At 31.1% G+C, this 22,546-nt stretch overlaps 1 protein-coding gene across 1 annotated transcript in view; it reads right to left on the reverse strand.

Annotated features, from left to right (window-relative positions):
* The window catches only part of LOC143231304 (uncharacterized), a 75,695-nt gene extending 54,664 nt beyond the window's left edge, over window positions 1-21,031 (reverse strand). Inside the window, exon 1 of the mRNA XM_076465855.1 lies at window positions 20,840-21,031. Coding sequence (XP_076321970.1) covers window positions 20,840-21,031 — 192 coding nt within the window. The remainder of the gene's footprint in view (window positions 1-20,839) is intronic.
* Window positions 21,032-22,546: the final 1,515 nt, after the last annotated feature.

A 22,546-nucleotide genomic window follows, 5' to 3' on the forward strand; every position in this document is an offset into this window, starting at 1 on the left:
TTCTGTGTTACACTAGACGATGGTTTATATATACTTATACCAGTTTATTACAACTTCTGTGTTACACTAGACGATGGTTTATATATACTTATACCAGTTTATTACAACTTCTGTGTTACACTAGACGATGGTTTATATATACTTATACCAGTTTATTACAACTTCTGTGTTATTAACTAGACGATGGTTTATATATACTTTATACCAGTTTATTACAGCTTCTGTGTTACACTAGACGATGGTTTATATATACTTATACCAGTTTATTACAACTTCTGTGTTACACTAGACGATGGTTTATATATACTTATACCAGTTTATTACAACTCTGTGTTACACTAGACGATGGTTTATATATACTTATACCAGTTTATTACAACTTCTGTGTTACACTAGACGATGGTTTATATATACTTATACCAGTTTATTACAACTTCTGTGTTACACTAGACGATGGTTTATATATACTTATACCAGTTTATTACAACTTCTGTGTTACACTAGACGATGGTTTATATATACTTATACCAGTTTATTACAACTTCTTGTGTTACACTAGACGATGGTTTATATATACTTATACCAGTTTATTACAACTTCTGTGTTACACTAGACGATGGTTTATATATACTTATACCAGTTTATTACAACTTCTGTGTTACACTAGACGATGGTTTATATATACTTATACCAGTTTATTACAACTTCTGTGTTACACTAGACGATGGTTTATATATACTTATACCAGTTTATTACAGCTTCTGTGTTACACTAGACGATGGTTTATATATACTTATACCAGTTTATTACAGCTTCTGTGTTACACTAGACGATGGTTTATATATACTTATACCAGTTTATTACAGCTTCTGTGTTACACTAGACGATGGTTTATATATACTTATACCAGTTTATTACAACTTCTGTGTTACACTAGACGATGGTTTATATATACTTATACCAGTTTATTACAGCTTCTGTGTTACACTAGACGATGGTTTATATATACTTATACCAGTTTATTACAACTTCTGTGTTACACTAGACGATGGTTTATATATACTTATACCAGTTTATTACAGCTTCTGTTGTTACACTAGACGATGGTTTATATATACTTATACCAGTTTATTACAACTTCTGTGTTACACTAGACGATGGTTTATATATACTTATACCAGTTTATTACAGCTTCTGTGTTACACTAGACGATGGTTTTTATATATACTTATACCAGTTTATTACAACTTCTGTGTTACACTAGACGATGGTTTATATATACTTATACCAGTTTATTACAGCTTCTGTGTTACACTAGACGATGGTTTATATATACTTATACCAGTTTATTACAACTTCTGTGTTACACTAGACGATGGTTTATATATACTTATACCAGTTTATTACAACTTCTGTGTTACACTAGACGATGGTTTATATATACTTATACCAGTTTATTACAGCTTCTTTGTTACACTAGACGATGGTTTATATATACTTATACCAGTTTATTACAACTCTGTGTTACACTAGACGATGGTTTATATATACTTATACCAGTTTATTACAGCTTCTGTGTTACACTAGACGATGGTTTATATATACTTATACCAGTTTATTACAGCTTCTGTGTTACACTAGACGATGGTTTATATATACTTATACCAGTTTATTACAACTTCTGTGTTACACTAGACGATGGTTTATATATACTTATACCAGTTTATTACAACTCTGTGTTACACTAGACGATGGTTTATATATACTTATACCAGTTTATTACAGCTTCTGTGTTACACTAGACGATGGTTTATATATACTTATACCAGTTTATTACAGCTTCTGTGTTACACTAGACGATGGTTTATATATACTTATACCAGTTTATTACAACTTCTGTGTTACACTAGACGATGGTTTATATATACTTATACCAGTTTATTACAGCTTCTGTGTTACACTAGACGATGGTTTATATATACTTATACCAGTTTATTTAAGCTTCTGTGTTACACTAGACGATAGTTTATATATACTTATACCAGTTTATTACAGCTTCTGTGTTACACTAGACGATGGTTTATATATACTTATACCAGTTTATTACAGCTTCTGTGTTACACTAGACGATGGTTTATATATACTTATACCAGTTTATTACAGCTTCTGTGTTACACTAGACGATGGTTTATATATACTTATACCAGTTTATTACAACTTCTGTGTTACACTAGACGATGGTTTATATATACTTATACCAGTTTATTACAACTTCTGTGTTACACTAGACGATGGTTTATATATACTTATACCAGTTTATTACAGCTTCTGTGTTACACTAGACGATGGTTTATATATACTTATACCAGTTTATTACAACTTCTGTGTTACACTAGACGATGGTTTATATATACTTATACCAGTTTATTACAGCTTCTGTGTTACACTAGACGATGGTTTATATATACTTATACCAGTTTATTACAACTTCTTCTGTGTTACACTAGACGATGGTTTATATATACTTATACCAGTTTATTACAGCTTCTGTGTTACACTAGACGATGGTTTATATATACTTATACCAGTTTATTACAACTTCTGTGTTACACTAGACGATGGTTTATATATACTTATACCAGTTTATTACAGCTTCTGTGTTACACTAGACGATGGTTTATATATACTTATACCAGTTTATTACAGCGTCTGTGTTACACTAGACGATAGTTTATATATACTTATACCAGTTTATTACAACTTCTGTGTTACACTAGACGATGGTTTATATATACTTATACCAGTTTATTACAGCTTCTGTGTTACACTAGACGATGGTTTATATATACTTATACCAGTTTATTACAACTTCTGTGTTACACTAGACGATGGTTTATATATACTTATACCAGTTTATTACAACTTCTGTGTTACACTAGACGATGGTTTATATATACTTATACCAGTTTATTACAGCTTCTGTGTTACACTAGACGATGGTTTATATATACTTATACCAGTTTATTACAAGCTTCTGTGTTACACTAGACGATGGTTTATATATACTTATACCAGTTTATTACAACTTCTGTGTTACACTAGACGATGGTTTATATATACTTATACCAGTTTATTACAACTTCTGTGTTACACTAGACGATGGTTTATATATACTTATACCAGTTTATTACAGCTTCTGTGTTACACTAGACGATGGTTTATATATACTTATACCAGTTTATTACAGCTTCTGTGTTACACTAGACGATGGTTTATATATACTTATACCAGTTTATTACAGCTTCTGTGTTACACTAGACGATGGTTTATATATACTTATACCAGTTTATTACAACTTCTGTGTTACACTAGACGATGGTTTATATATACTTATACCAGTTTATTACAGCTTCTGTGTTACACTAGACGATGGTTTATATATACTTATACCAGTTTATTACAGCTTCTGTGTTACACTAGACGATGGTTTATATATACTTATACCAGTTTATTACAACTTCTGTGTTACACTAGACGATGGTTTATATATACTTATACCAGTTTATTACAACTTCTGTGTTACACTAGACGATGGTTTATATATACTTATACCAGTTTATTACAACTTCTGTGTTACACTAGACGATGGTTTATATATACTTATACCAGTTTATTACAACTTCTGTGTTACACTAGACGATGGTTTATATATACTTATACCAGTTTATTACAGCTTCTGTGTTACACTAGACGATGGTTTATATATACTTATACCAGTTTATTACAACTTCTGTGTTACACTAGACGATGGTTTATATATACTTATACCAGTTTATTACAGCTTCTGTGTTACACTAGACGATGGTTTATATATACTTATACCAGTTTATTACAACTTCTGTGTTACACTAGACGATGGTTTATATATACTTATACCAGTTTATTACAACTTCTGTGTTACACTAGACGATGGTTTATATATACTTATACCAGTTTATTACAACTTCTGTGTTACACTAGACGATGGTTTATATATACTTATACCAGTTTATTACAGCTTCTGTGTTACACTAGACGATGGTTTATATATACTTATACCAGTTTATTACAACTTCTGTGTTACACTAGACGATGGTTTATATATACTTATACCAGTTTATTACAGCTTCTGTGTTACACTAGACGATGGTTTATATATACTTATACCAGTTTATTACAGCTTCTGTGTTACACTAGACGATGGTTTATATATACTTATACCAGTTTATTACAACTTCTGTGTTACACTAGACGATGGTTTATATATACTTATACCAGTTTATTACAACTTCTGTGTTACACTAGACGATGGTTTATATATACTTATACCAGTTTATTACAACTTCTGTGTTACACTAGACGATGGTTTATATATACTTATACCAGTTTATTACAACTTCTGTGTTACACTAGACGATGGTTTATATATACTTATACCAGTTTATTACAGCTTCTGTGTTACACTAGACGATGGTTTATATATACTTATACCAGTTTATTACAGCTTCTGTGTTACACTAGACGATGGTTTATATATACTTATACCAGTTTATTACAACTTCTGTGTTACACTAGACGATGGTTTATATATACTTATACCAGTTTATTACAGCTTCTGTGTTACACTAGACGATGGTTTATATATACTTATACCAGTTTATTACAGCTTCTGTGTTACACTAGACGATGGTTTATATATACTTATACCAGTTTATTACAGCTTCTGTGTTACACTAGACGATGGTTTATATATACTTATACCAGTTTATTACAGCTTCTGTGTTACACTAGACGATGGTTTATATATACTTATACCAGTTTATTACAACTTCTGTGTTACACTAGACGATGGTTTATATATACTTATACCAGTTTATTACAACTTCTGTGTTACACTAGACGATGGTTTATATATACTTATACCAGTTTATTACAACTTCTGTGTTACACTAGACGATGGTTTATATATACTTATACCAGTTTATTACAACTTCTGTGTTACACTAGACGATGGTTTATATATACTTATACCAGTTTATTACAACTTCTGTGTTACACTAGACGATGGTTTATATATACTTATACCAGTTTATTACAGCTTCTGTGTTACACTAGACGATGGTTTATATATACTTATACCAGTTTATTACAGCTTCTGTGTTACACTAGACGATGGTTTATATATACTTATACCAGTTTATTACAACTTCTGTGTTACACTAGACGATGGTTTATATATACTTATACCAGTTTATTACAGCTTCTGTGTTACACTAGACGATGGTTTATATATACTTATACCAGTTTATTACAGCTTCTGTGTTACACTAGACGATGGTTTATATATACTTATACCAGTTTATTACAGCTTCTGTGTTACACTAGACGATGGTTTATATATACTTATACCAGTTTATTACAACTTCTGTGTTACACTAGACGATGGTTTATATATACCTTATACCAGTTTATTACAGTTTATTACAACTTCTGTGTTACACTAGACGATGGTTTATATATACTTATACCAGTTTATTACAGCTTCTGTGTTACACTAGACGATGGTTTATATATACTTATACCAGTTTATTACAACTTCTGTGTTACACTAGACGATGGTTTATATATACTTATACCAGTTTATTACAGCTTCTGTGTTACACTAGACGATGGTTTATATATACTTATACCAGTTTATTACAACTTCTGTGTTACACTAGACGATGGTTTATATATACTTATACCAGTTTATTACAGCTTCTGTGTTACACTAGACGATGGTTTATATATACTTATACCAGTTTATTACAGCTTCTGTGTTACACTAGACGATGGTTTATATATACTTATACCAGTTTATTACAACTTCTGTGTTACACTAGACGATGGTTTATATATACTTATACCAGTTTATTACAACTTCTGTGTTACACTAGACGATGGTTTATATATACTTATACCAGTTTATTACAGCTTCTGTGTTACACTAGACGATGGTTTATATATACTTATACCAGTTTATTACAACTTCTGTGTTACACTAGACGATGGTTTATATATACTTATACCAGTTTATTACAGCTTCTGTGTTACACTAGACGATGGTTTATATATACTTATACCAGTTTATTACAACTTCTGTGTTACACTAGACGATGGTTTATATATACTTATACCAGTTTATTACAGCTTCTGTGTTACACTAGACGATGGTTTATATATACTTATACCAGTTTATTACAGCTTCTGTGTTACACTAGACGATGGTTTATATATACTTATACCAGTTTATTACAACTTCTGTGTTACACTAGACGATGGTTTATATATACTTATACCAGTTTATTACAGCTTCTGTGTTACACTAGACGATGGTTTATATATACTTATACCAGTTTATTACAACTTCTGTGTTACACTAGACGATGGTTTATATATACTTATACCAGTTTATTACAACTTCTGTGTTACACTAGACGATGGTTTATATATACTTATACCAGTTTATTACAACTTCTGTGTTACACTAGACGATGGTTTATATATACTTATACCAGTTTATTACAACTTCTGTGTTACACTAGACGATGGTTTATATATACTTATACCAGTTTATTACAACTTCTGTGTTACACTAGACGATGGTTTATATATACTTATACCAGTTTATTACAGCTTCTGTGTTACACTAGACGATGGTTTATATATACTTATACCAGTTTATTACAGCTTCTGTGTTACACTAGACGATGGTTTATATATACTTATACCAGTTTATTACAGCTTCTGTGTTACACTAGACGATGGTTTATATATACTTATACCAGTTTATTACAGCTTCTGTGTTACACTAGACGATGGTTTATATATACTTATACCAGTTTATTACAACTTCTGTGTTACACTAGACGATGGTTTATATATACTTATACCAGTTTATTACAACTTCTGTGTTACACTAGACGATGGTTTATATATACTTATACCAGTTTATTACAACTTCTGTGTTACACTAGACGATGGTTTATATATACTTATACCAGTTTATTACAACTTCTGTGTTACACTAGACGATGGTTTATATATACTTATACCAGTTTATTACAGCTTCTGTGTTACACTAGACGATGGTTTATATATACTTATACCAGTTTATTACAACTTCTGTGTTACACTAGACGATGGTTTATATATACTTATACCAGTTTATTACAGCTTCTGTGTTACACTAGACGATGGTTTATATATACTTATACCAGTTTATTACAACTTCTGTGTTACACTAGACGATGGTTTATATATACTTATACCAGTTTATTACAACTTCTGTGTTACACTAGACGATGGTTTATATATACTTATACCAGTTTATTACAGCTTCTGTGTTACACTAGACGATGGTTTATATATACTTATACCAGTTTATTACAAGCTTCTGTGTTACACTAGACGATGGTTTATATATACTTATACCAGTTTATTACAGCTTCTGTGTTACACTAGACGATGGTTTATATATACTTATACCAGTTTATTACAACTTCTGTGTTACACTAGACGATGGTTTATATATACTTATACCAGTTTATTACAACTTCTGTGTTACACTAGACGATGGTTTATATATACTTATACCAGTTTATTACAGCTTCTGTGTTACACTAGACGATGGTTTATATATACTTATACCAGTTTATTACAACTTCTGTGTTACACTAGACGATGGTTTATATATACTTATACCAGTTTATTACAACTTCTGTGTTACACTAGACGATGGTTTATATATACTTATACCAGTTTATTACAGCTTCTGTGTTACACTAGACGATGGTTTATATATACTTATACCAGTTTATTACAGCTTCTGTGTTACACTAGACGATGGTTTATATATACTTATACCAGTTTATTACAGCTTCTGTGTTACACTAGACGATGGTTTATATATACTTATACCAGTTTATTACAGCTTCTGTGTTACACTAGACGATGGTTTATATATACTTATACCAGTTTATTACAGCTTCTGTGTTACACTAGACGATGGTTTATATATACTTATACCAGTTTATTACAACTTCTGTGTTACACTAGACGATGGTTTATATATACTTATACCAGTTTATTACAACTTCTGTGTTACACTAGACGATGGTTTATATATACTTATACCAGTTTATTACAACTTCTGTGTTACACTAGACGATGGTTTATATATACTTATACCAGTTTATTACAACTTCTGTGTTACACTAGACGATGGTTTATATATACTTATACCAGTTTATTACAACTTCTGTGTTACACTAGACGATGGTTTATATATACTTATACCAGTTTATTACAGCTTCTGTGTTACACTAGACGATGGTTTATATATACTTATACCAGTTTATTACAGCTTCTGTGTTACACTAGACGATGGTTTATATATACTTATACCAGTTTATTACAGCTTCTGTGTTACACTAGACGATGGTTTATATATACTTATACCAGTTTATTACAGCTTCTGTGTTACACTAGACGATGGTTTATATATACTTATACCAGTTTATTACAGCTTCTGTGTTACACTAGACGATGGTTTATATATACTTATACCAGTTTATTACAGCTTCTGTGTTACACTAGACGATGGTTTATATATACTTATACCAGTTTATTACAACTTCTGTGTTACACTAGACGATGGTTTATATATACTTATACCAGTTTATTACAACTTCTGTGTTACACTAGACGATGGTTTATATATACTTATACCAGTTTATTACAACTTCTGTGTTACACTAGACGATGGTTTATATATACTTATACCAGTTTATTACAACTTCTGTGTTACACTAGACGATGGTTTATATATACTTATACCAGTTTATTACAACTTCTGTGTTACACTAGACGATGGTTTATATATACTTATACCAGTTTATTACAACTTCTGTGTTACACTAGACGATGGTTTATATATACTTATACCAGTTTATTACAACTTCTGTGTTACACTAGACGATGGTTTATATATACTTATACCAGTTTATTACAACTTCTGTGTTACACTAGACGATGGTTTATATATACTTATACCAGTTTATTACAGCTTCTGTGTTACACTAGACGATGGTTTATATATACTTATACCAGTTTATTACAACTTCTGTGTTACACTAGACGATGGTTTATATATACTTATACCAGTTTATTAACTTCTGTGTTACACTAGACGATGGTTTATATATACTTATACCAGTTTATTACAGCTTCTGTGTTACACTAGACGATGGTTTATATATACTTATACCAGTTTATTACAACTTCTGTGTTACACTAGACGATGGTTTATATATACTTATACCAGTTTATTACAAGCTTCTGTGTTACACTAGACGATGGTTTATATATACTTATACCAGTTTATTACAGCTTCTGTGTTACACTAGACGATGGTTTATATATACTTATACCAGTTTATTACAACTTCTGTGTTACACTAGACGATGGTTTATATATACTTATACCAGTTTATTACAACTTCTGTGTTACACTAGACGATGGTTTATATATACTTATACCAGTTTATTACAACTTCTGTGTTACACTAGACGATGGTTTATATATACTTATACCAGTTTATTACAACTTCTGTGTTACACTAGACGATGGTTTATATATACTTATACCAGTTTATTACAGCTTCTGTGTTACACTAGACGATGGTTTATATATACTTATACCAGTTTATTACAACTTCTGTGTTACACTAGACGATGGTTTATATATACTTATACCAGTTTATTACAACTTCTGTGTTACACTAGACGATGGTTTATATATACTTATACCAGTTTATTACAACTTCTGTGTTACACTAGACGATGGTTTATATATACTTATACCAGTTTATTACAGCTTCTGTGTTACACTAGACGATGGTTTATATATACTTATACCAGTTTATTACTTATACCAGTTTATTACAACTTCTGTGTTACACTAGACGATGGTTTATATATACTTATACCAGTTTATTACAACTTCTGTGTTACACTAGACGATGGTTTATATATACTTATACCAGTTTATTACAACTTCTGTGTTACACTAGACGATGGTTTATATATACTTATACCAGTTTATTACAACTTCTGTGTTACACTAGACGATGGTTTATATATACTTATACCAGTTTATTACAACTTCTGTGTTACACTAGACGATGGTTTATATATACTTATACCAGTTTATTACAACTTCTGTGTTACACTAGACGATGGTTTATATATACTTATACCAGTTTATTACAGCTTCTGTGTTACACTAGACGATGGTTTATATATACTTATACCAGTTTATTACAGCTTCTGTGTTACACTAGACGATGGTTTATATATACTTATACCAGTTTATTACAGCTTCTGTGTTACACTAGACGATGGTTTATATATACTTATACCAGTTTATTACAGCTTCTGTGTTACACTAGACGATGGTTTATATATACTTATACCAGTTTATTACAACTTCTGTGTTACACTAGACGATGGTTTATATATACTTATACCAGTTTATTACAACTTCTGTGTTACACTAGACGATGGTTTATATATACTTATACCAGTTTATTACAACTTCTGTGTTACACTAGACGATGGTTTATATATACTTATACCAGTTTATTACAAGCTTCTGTGTTACACTAGACGATGGTTTATATATACTTATACCAGTTTATTACAGCTTCTGTGTTACACTAGACGATGGTTTATATATACTTATACCAGTTTATTACAGCTTCTGTGTTACACTAGACGATGGTTTATATATACTTATACCAGTTTATTACAACTTCTGTGTTACACTAGACGATGGTTTATATATACTTATACCAGTTTATTACAACTTCTGTGTTACACTAGACGATGGTTTATATATACTTATACCAGTTTATTACAGCTTCTGTGTTACACTAGACGATGGTTTATATATACTTATACCAGTTTATTACAGCTTCTGTGTTACACTAGACGATGGTTTATATATACTTATACCAGTTTATTACAGCTTCTGTGTTACACTAGACGATGGTTTATATATACTTATACCAGTTTATTACAGCTTCTGTGTTACACTAGACGATGGTTTATATATACTTATACCAGTTTATTACAGCTTCTGTGTTACACTAGACGATGGTTTATATATACTTATACCAGTTTATTACAGCTTCTGTGTTACACTAGACGATGGTTTATATATACTTATACCAGTTTATTACAACTTCTGTGTTACACTAGACGATGGTTTATATATACTTATACCAGTTTATTACAGCTTCTGTGTTACACTAGACGATGGTTTATATATACTTATACCAGTTTATTACAGCTTCTGTGTTACACTAGACGATGGTTTATATATACTTATACCAGTTTATTACAGCTTCTGTGTTACACTAGACGATGGTTTATATATACTTATACCAGTTTATTACAACTTCTGTGTTACACTAGACGATGGTTTATATATACTTATACCAGTTTATTACAGCTTCTGTGTTACACTAGACGATGGTTTATATATACTTATACCAGTTTATTACAACTTCTGTGTTACACTAGACGATGGTTTATATATACTTATACCAGTTTATTACAACTTCTGTGTTACACTAGACGATGGTTTATATATACTTATACCAGTTTATTACAACTTCTGTGTTACACTAGACGATGGTTTATATATACTTATACCAGTTTATTACAGCTTCTGTGTTACACTAGACGATGGTTTATATATACTTATACCAGTTTATTACAGCTTCTGTGTTACACTAGACGATGGTTTATATATACTTATACCAGTTTATTACAGCTTCTGTGTTACACTAGACGATGGTTTATATATAATTATACCAGTTTATTACAACTTCTGTGTTACACTAGACGATGGTTTATATATACTTCTTATACCAGTTTATTACAGCTTCTGTGTTACACTAGACGATGGTTTATATATACTTATACCAGTTTATTACAACTTCTGTGTTACACTAGACGATGGTTTATATATACTTATACCAGTTTATTACAACTTCTGTGTTACACTAGACGATGGTTTATATATACTTATACCAGTTTATTACAACTTCTGTGTTACACTAGACGATGGTTTATATATACTTATACCAGTTTATTACAGCTTCTGTGTTACACTAGACGATGGTTTATATATACTTATACCAGTTTATTACAACTTCTGTGTTACACTAGACGATGGTTTATATATACTTATACCAGTTTATTACAGCTTCTGTGTTACACTAGACGATGGTTTATATATACTTATACCAGTTTATTACAACTTCTGTGTTACACTAGACGATGGTTTATATATACTTATACCAGTTTATTACAACTTCTGTGTTACACTAGACGATGGTTTATATATACTTATACCAGTTTATTACAGCTTCTGTGTTACACTAGACGATGGTTTATATATACTTATACCAGTTTATTACAGCTTCTGTGTTACACTAGACGATGGTTTATATATACTTATACCAGTTTATTACAACTTCTGTGTTACACTAGACGATGGTTTATATATACTTATACCAGTTTATTACAACTTCTGTGTTACACTAGACGATGGTTTATATATACTTATACCAGTTTATTACAACTTCTGTGTTACACTAGACGATGGTTTATATATACTTATACCAGTTTATTACAACTTCTGTGTTACACTAGACGATGGTTTATATATACTTATACCAGTTTATTACAACTTCTGTGTTACACTAGACGATGGTTTATATATACTTATACCAGTTTATTACAACTTCTGTGTTACACTAGACGATGGTTTATATATACTTATACCAGTTTATTACAACTTCTGTGTTACACTAGACGATGGTTTATATATACTTATACCAGTTTATTACAGCTTCTGTGTTACACTAGACGATGGTTTATATATACTTATACCAGTTTATTACAGCTTCTGTGTTACACTAGACGATGGTTTATATATACTTATACCAGTTTATTACAGCTTCTGTGTTACACTAGACGATGGTTTATATATACTTATACCAGTTTATTACAACTTCTGTGTTACACTAGACGATGGTTTATATATACTTATACCAGTTTATTACAACTTCTGTGTTACACTAGACGATGGTTTATATATACTTATACCAGTTTATTACAACTTCTGTGTTACACTAGACGATGGTTTATATATACTTATACCAGTTTATTACAGCTTCTGTGTTACACTAGACGATGGTTTATATATACTTATACCAGTTTATTACAGCTTCTGTGTTACACTAGACGATGGTTTATATATACTTATACCAGTTTATTACAGCTTCTGTGTTACACTAGACGATGGTTTATATATACTTATACCAGTTTATTACAACTTCTGTGTTACACTAGACGATGGTTTATATATACTTATACCAGTTTATTACAGCTTCTGTGTTACACTAGACGATGGTTTATATATACTTATACCAGTTTATTACAGCTTCTGTGTTACACTAGACGATGGTTTATATATACTTATACCAGTTTATTACAGCTTCTGTGTTACACTAGACGATGGTTTATATATACTTATACCAGTTTATTACAGCTTCTGTGTTACACTAGACGATGGTTTATATATACTTATACCAGTTTATTACAGCTTCTGTGTTACACTAGACGATGGTTTATATATACTTATACCAGTTTATTACAGCTTCTGTGTTACACTAGACGATGGTTTATATATACTTATACCAGTTTATTACAACTTCTGTGTTACACTAGACGATGGTTTATATATACTTATACCAGTTTATTACAGCTTCTGTGTTACACTAGACGATGGTTTATATATACTTATACCAGTTTATTACAGCTTCTGTGTTACACTAGACGATGGTTTATATATACTTATACCAGTTTATTACAGCTTCTGTGTTACACTAGACGATGGTTTATATATACTTATACCAGTTTATTACAGCTTCTGTGTTACACTAGACGATGGTTTATATATACTTATACCAGTTTATTACAGCTTCTGTGTTACACTAGACGATGGTTTATATATACTTATACCAGTTTATTACAAGCTTCTGTGTTACACTAGACGATGGTTTATATATACTTATACCAGTTTATTACAACTTCTGTGTTACACTAGACGATGGTTTATATATACTTATACCAGTTTATTACAACTTCTGTGTTACACTAGACGATGGTTTATATATACTTATACCAGTTTATTACAACTTCTGTGTTACACTAGACGATGGTTTATATATACTTATACCAGTTTATTACAGCTTCTGTGTTACACTAGACGATGGTTTATATATACTTATACCAGTTTATTACAGCTTCTGTGTTACACTAGACGATGGTTTATATATACTTATACCAGTTTATTACAGCTTCTGTGTTACACTAGACGATGGTTTATATATACTTATACCAGTTTATTACAACTTCTGTGTTACACTAGACGATGGTTTATATATACTTATACCAGTTTATTACAGCTTCTGTGTTACACTAGACGATGGTTTATATATACTTATACCAGTTTATTACAGCTTCTGTGTTACACTAGACGATGGTTTATATATACTTATACCAGTTTATTACAACTTCTGTGTTACACTAGACGATGGTTTATATATACTTATACCAGTTTATTACAGCTTCTGTGTTACACTAGACGATGGTTTATATATACTTATACCAGTTTATTACAGCTTCTGTGTTACACTAGACGATGGTTTATATATACTTATACCAGTTTATTACAACTTCTGTGTTACACTAGACGATGGTTTATATATACTTATACCAGTTTATTACAGCTTCTGTGTTACACTAGACGATGGTTTATATATACTTATACCAGTTTATTACAGCTTCTGTGTTACACTAGACGATGGTTTATATATACTTATACCAGTTTATTACAGCTTCTGTGTTACACTAGACGATGGTTTATATATACTTATACCAGTTTATTACAGCTTCTGTGTTACACTAGACGATGGTTTATATATACTTATACCAGTTTATTACAGCTTCTGTGTTACACTAGACGATGGTTTATATATACTTATACCAGTTTATTACAACTTCTGTGTTACACTAGACGATGGTTTATATATACTTATACCAGTTTATTACAGCTTCTGTGTTACACTAGACGATGGTTTATATATACTTATACCAGTTTATTACAGCTTCTGTGTTACACTAGACGATGGTTTATATATACTTATACCAGTTTATTACAGCTTCTGTGTTACACTAGACGATGGTTTATATATACTTATACCAGTTTATTACAACTTCTGTGTTACACTAGACGATGGTTTATATATACTTATACCAGTTTATTACAACTTCTGTGTTACACTAGACGATGGTTTATATATACTTATACCAGTTTATTACAGCTTCTGTGTTACACTAGACGATGGTTTATATATACTTATACCAGTTTATTACAGCTTCTGTGTTACACTAGACGATGGTTTATATATACTTATACCAGTTTATTACAACTTCTGTGTTACACTAGACGATGGTTTATATATACTTATACCAGTTTATTACAACTTCTGTGTTACACTAGACGATGGTTTATATATACTTATACCAGTTTATTACAGCTTCTGTGTTACACTAGACGATGGTTTATATATACTTATACCAGTTTATTACAACTTCTGTGTTACACTAGACGATGGTTTATATATACTTATACCAGTTTATTACAACTTCTGTGTTACACTAGACGATGGTTTATATATACTTATACCAGTTTATTACAACTTCTGTGTTACACTAGACGATGGTTTATATATACTTATACCAGTTTATTACAGCTTCTGTGTTACACTAGACGATGGTTTATATATACTTATACCAGTTTATTACAGCTTCTGTGTTACACTAGACGATGGTTTATATATACTTATACCAGTTTATTACAGCTTCTGTGTTACACTAGACGATGGTTTATATATACTTATACCAGTTTATTACAGCTTCTGTGTTACACTAGACGATGGTTTATATATACTTATACCAGTTTATTACAACTTCTGTGTTACACTAGACGATGGTTTATATATACTTATACCAGTTTATTACAGCTTCTGTGTTACACTAGACGATGGTTTATATATACTTATACCAGTTTATTACAACTTCTGTGTTACACTAGACGATGGTTTATATATACTTATACCAGTTTATTACAACTTCTGTGTTACACTAGACGATGGTTTATATATACTTATACCAGTTTATTACAGCTTCTGTGTTACACTAGACGATGGTTTATATATACTTATACCAGTTTATTACAACTTCTGTGTTACACTAGACGATGGTTTATATATACTTATACCAGTTTATTACAGCTTCTGTGTTACACTAGACGATGGTTTATATATACTTATACCAGTTTATTACAACTTCTGTGTTACACTAGACGATGGTTTATATATACTTATACCAGTTTATTACAGCTTCTGTGTTACACTAGACGATGGTTTATATATACTTATACCAGTTTATTACAACTTCTGTGTTACACTAGACGATGGTTTATATATACTTATACCAGTTTATTACAGCTTCTGTGTTACACTAGACGATGGTTTATATATACTTATACCAGTTTATTACAACTTCTGTGTTACACTAGACGATGGTTTATATATACTTATACCAGTTTATTACAACTTCTGTGTTACACTAGACGATGGTTTATATATACTTATACCAGTTTATTACAACTTCTGTGTTACACTAGACGATGGTTTATATATACTTATACCAGTTTATTACAGCTTCTGTGTTACACTAGACGATGGTTTATATATACTTATACCAGTTTATTACAGCTTCTGTGTTACACTAGACGATGGTTTATATATACTTATACCAGTTTATTACAGCTTCTGTGTTACACTAGACGATGGTTTATATATACTTATACCAGTTTATTACAGCTTCTGTGTTACACTAGACGATGGTTTATATATACTTATACCAGTTTATTACAACTTCTGTGTTACACTAGACGATGGTTTATATATACTTATACCAGTTTATTACAACTTCTGTGTTACACTAGACGATGGTTTATATATACTTATACCAGTTTATTACAACTTCTGTGTTACACTAGACGATGGTTTATATATACTTATACCAGTTTATTACAACTTCTGTGTTACACTAGACGATGGTTTATATATACTTATACCAGTTTATTACAACTTCTGTGTTACACTAGACGATGGTTTATATATACTTATACCAGTTTATTACAACTTCTGTGTTACACTAGACGATGGTTTATATATACTTATACCAGTTTATTACAACTTCTGTGTTACACTAGACGATGGTTTATATATACTTATACCAGTTTATTACAACTTCTGTGTTACACTAGACGATGGTTTATATATACTTATACCAGTTTATTACAGCTTCTGTGTTACACTAGACGATGGTTTATATATACTTATACCAGTTTATTACAGCTTCTGTGTTACACTAGACGATGGTTTATATATACTTATACCAGTTTATTACAACTTCTGTGTTACACTAGACGATGGTTTATATATACTTATACCAGTTTATTACAACTTCTGTGTTACACTAGACGATGGTTTATATATACTTATACCAGTTTATTACAACTTCTGTGTTACACTAGACGATGGTTTATATATACTTATACCAGTTTATTACAACTTCTGTGTTACACTAGACGATGGTTTATATATACTTATACCAGTTTATTACAGCTTCTGTGTTACACTAGACGATGGTTTATATATACTTATACCAGTTTATTACAACTTCTGTGTTACACTAGACGATGGTTTATATATACTTATACCAGTTTATTCAAACTTCTGTGTTACACTAGACGATGGTTTATATATACTTATACCAGTTTATTACAAATTCTGTGTTACACTAGACGATGGTTTATATATACTTATACCAGTTTATTACAGCTTCTGTGTTACACTAGACGATGGTTTATATATACTTATACCAGTTTATTACAACTTCTGTGTTACACTAGACGATGGTTTATATATACTTATACCAGTTTATTACAACTTCTGTGTTACACTAGACGATGGTTTATATATACTTATACCAGTTTATTACAACTTCTGTGTTACACTAGACGATGGTTTATATATACTTATACCAGTTTATTACAACTTCTGTGTTACACTAGACGATGGTTTATATATACTTATACCAGTTTATTACAACTTCTGTGTTACACTAGACGATGGTTTATATATACTTATACCAGTTTATTACAACTTCTGTGTTACACTAGACGATGGTTTATATATACTTATACCAGTTTATTACAACTTCTGTGTTACACTAGACGATGGTTTATATATACTTATACCAGTTTATTACAACTTCTGTGTTACACTAGACGATGGTTTATATATACTTATACCAGTTTATTACAACTTCTGTGTTACACTAGACGATGGTTTATATATACTTATACCAGTTTATTACAGCTTCTGTGTTTACACTAGACGATGGTTTATATATACTTATACCAGTTTATTACAACTTCTGTGTTACACTAGACGATGGTTTATATATACTTATACCAGTTTATTACAACTTCTGTGTTACACTAGACGATGGTTTATATATACTTATACCAGTTTATTACAACTTCTGTGTTACACTCAGACGATGGTTTATATATACTTATACAGTTTATTACAACTTCTGTGTTAGCTTTATAGAACTTCTGTGTTACACTAGACGATGGTTTATATATACTTATACCAGTTTATTTACAACTTCTGTGTTACACTAGACGATGGTTTATATATTTATACATTTATATACCAGTTTATTTAAACTTCTGTGTTACACTAGACGATGGTTTATATATACTTATACCAGTTTATTACAACTTCTGTGTTACACTAGACGATGGTTTATATATACTTATACCAGTTTATTTAAACTTCTGTGTTACACTAGACGATAGTTATATAATTATACCAGTTTATTACAACTTCACAAAGTGGACTACTAGCTTTTATGACTTTGTTCCTGCATATTGAATGTTTTGTCGAGAGTTACGTACAGTATATATTTTATTTATTAGTAACAGTTTCATACCTTTTCACTCTATCGCATGAAGGATACACGTCAATTTTTTTACACGGTTGACAAACCCCGTGGAAGGGCGTAACAAGGCTGAACAACTACACACAAAGTGGACGGTAGGACTTATGACTTTGTTCCTGCAAATTGAATGTTTTGTCGAGATACGTACAGTATTATTTTATTTATTAAACAGTTTCACATTTTCACTCTCTGTTGTCTAACTTCTACAGGTTGACAAATAGTTATAACAACTGAACAACTACCCGAGTTGGCTGGCAACGTCAATTATTGTTGTTTGCATCACTACACACTCTTAAGTAAATAATGACGTCAGTTATTGTTGTTTGCATCACTCTACACACTCTTAAGTAAATAATGACGTCAGTTATTGTTGTTTGCATCACTCTACACACTATTAAGTAAATAATGACGTCAGTTATTGTTGTTTGCATCTCTCTACACACTCTTAAGTAAATAATGACGTCAGTTATTGTTGTTTGCATCACTACACACTCTTAAGTAAATAATGACGTCAGTTATTGTTGTTTTCATCACTACACACTCTTAAGTAAATAATGACGTCAGTTATTGTTGTTTGCATCACTACACACTCTTAAGTAAATAATGACGTCAGTTATAGTTGTTTGCATCACTACACACTCTTAAGTAAATAATGGCGTCAGTTATAGTTGTTTGCATCACTCTACACACTATTAAGTAAATAATGACGTCAGTTATTGTTGTTTGCATCACTCTACACACTATTAAATAAATAATGACGTCAGTTATAGTTGTTTGCATCACAAACATACTGAACAGCTATCCGAGTATAAACAATGTTATAGTGATAGATACACGTACAGTTACTTACATCAGATTGTTAGAAACAATCGTACAGTGATAGATACACGTATAGCTACATATATCACATTGTTAGAAATAATGGTACAGTGATAGATACACGTGCAGCTACATATATCACATTGTTAGAAATAATGGTACAGTGATAGATACACGTACGGTGTACGTGTTAAATTTTTAGAAACAATGGTACAGTTCCTTTTCCACATGTATTACATTCAGATGGTTTATTGGAGTTAATGATAGTTGAAAGAGGTTTCTTTATATCGCGTGTGGATGAGGGCAGATCATGTGGGTAGGGATTCTCATGGAGTAGTTAACATACATGTTAAAACACGTATATTGTTTCCTTGTATATAGGTAGTTCAAGAAGTGGCCCGGCATGGCCTAGTGTGTTAAGGCGTTCGACTCGTAATCTGAGGGTCACGGATTTGAATCCCGGTCGCACCAAACATGCTCGCCTTTTCAGCCGTAGGGGCGTTATAATATGACGGTCAATCCCGCTATTTGTTGGTAAAAGAGTATCCCAAAAGTTGTCGGTGGGTGGTGATGACTAGCTGCCTTCCCTCTAGTCTTACACTGCTAAATTAGGGACGGCTAGCACGGATAGCCATCGTGTAGCTTTGCGCGAAATTCAAAACAAACAAAGTTCAAGAAGTAATTCACAAACAAGCTATTTAAAATGTGTAGATTCCTACCTTGTGTAATGGGGTTCCCCAGAAGTCGTTGACAAAAACATTGTATAATGGGTTATGTGGGCGAACATCTCTGTTGTCCTGAACAGCAGCAATGTCATCAAAAACAAGCCCGCCATCGAGTGAATTATAGTAGGTAACCAGAGCCACAGTTACGACTAACAGAGGGCGCAGTTTTTTGGGCACATTTTCCATTGTAATTTGTGGAATTAATCCAGTGAACTGGATTATTTATTTCTTCTTTGCTAAACCTGAAATAATAAAGTCACCAATATGACTATATCATCAGTTCTTATATTATCAGCTATATTCCAATGTTTATTTTCTTTAATAGCATAAAAACCAATCTACCGAGTCTTAATTCCTTAATGTTCTATTGTATCTGTCATTACCGAGTCTTAATTCCTTAATGTTCTACTGTATCTGTCATTACCGAGTCTTAATTCCTTAATGTTTTACTGTATCTGTCATTACCCAGTCTTAATTTCTTAATGTTCTATTGTATCTGTCATTACCGAGTCTTAATTCCTTAATGTTCTACTGTATCTGTCATTACCCAGTCTTAATTCCTTAATGTTCTATTGTATCTGTCATTAACGAGTCTTAATTCCTTAATGTTCTACTGTATCTGTCATTACCGAGTCTTAATTCCTTAATGTTCTACTGTATCTGTCATTACCGAGTCTTAATTCCTTAATGTTCTACTGTATCTGTCATTACCGAGTCTTAATTTCTTAATGTTCTACTGTATCTGTCATTACCGAGTTTTAATTCCTTAATGTTCTATTGTATCTGTCATTACCGAGACTTAATTCCTTAATGTTCTATTGTATCTGTCATTACCGAGTCTTAATTACTTAATGTTCTATTGTATCTGTCATTGCCGAGACTTAATTCCTTAATGTTCTATTGTATCTGTCACTACCGAGTCTTAATTCCTTAATGTTCTACTGTATCTGTCACTACCAAGTCTTAATTCCTTAATGTTCTACTGTATCTGTCATTACCGAGTCTTAATTCCTTAATGTTCTATTGTATCTGTCATTACCGAGTCTTAATTCCTTAATGTTCTACTGTATCTGTCATTACCCAGTCTTAATTTCTTAATGTTCTATTGTATCTGTCATTACCGAGTCTTAATTCCTTAATGTACTACTGTATCTGTCATTACCCAGTCTTAATTCCTTAATGTTCTATTGTATCTGTCATTACCGAGTCTTAATTCCTTAATGTTCTACTGTATCTGTCATTACCGAGTCTTAATTCCTTAATGTTCTACTGTATCTGTCATTACCGAGTCTTAATTCCTTAATGTTCTACCGTATCTGTCATTACCGAGTCTTAATTTCTTAATGTTCTACTGTATCTGTCATTACCGAGTTTTAATTCCTTAATGTTCTATTGTATCTGTCATTACCGAGACTTAATTCCTTAATGTTCTATTGTATCTGTCATTACCGAGACTTAATTCCTTAATTTTCTATTGTATCTGTCATTACCGAGTCTTAATTACTTAATGTTCTATTGTATCTGTCATTGCCGAGACTTAATTCCTTAATGTTCTATTGTATCTGTCACTACCGAGTCTTAATTCCTTAATGTTCTACTGTATCTGTCACTACCAAGTCTTAATTCCTTAATGTTCTACTGTATCTGTCATTACCGAGTCTTAATTCCTTAATGTTCTATTGTATCTGTCATAAACATTTT

Source organism: Tachypleus tridentatus, chromosome 11 (assembly GCF_004210375.1).
Source record: "Tachypleus tridentatus isolate NWPU-2018 chromosome 11, ASM421037v1, whole genome shotgun sequence".
In the NCBI taxonomy this organism is placed as follows: Eukaryota; Metazoa; Arthropoda; class Merostomata; order Xiphosura; family Limulidae; genus Tachypleus; species Tachypleus tridentatus.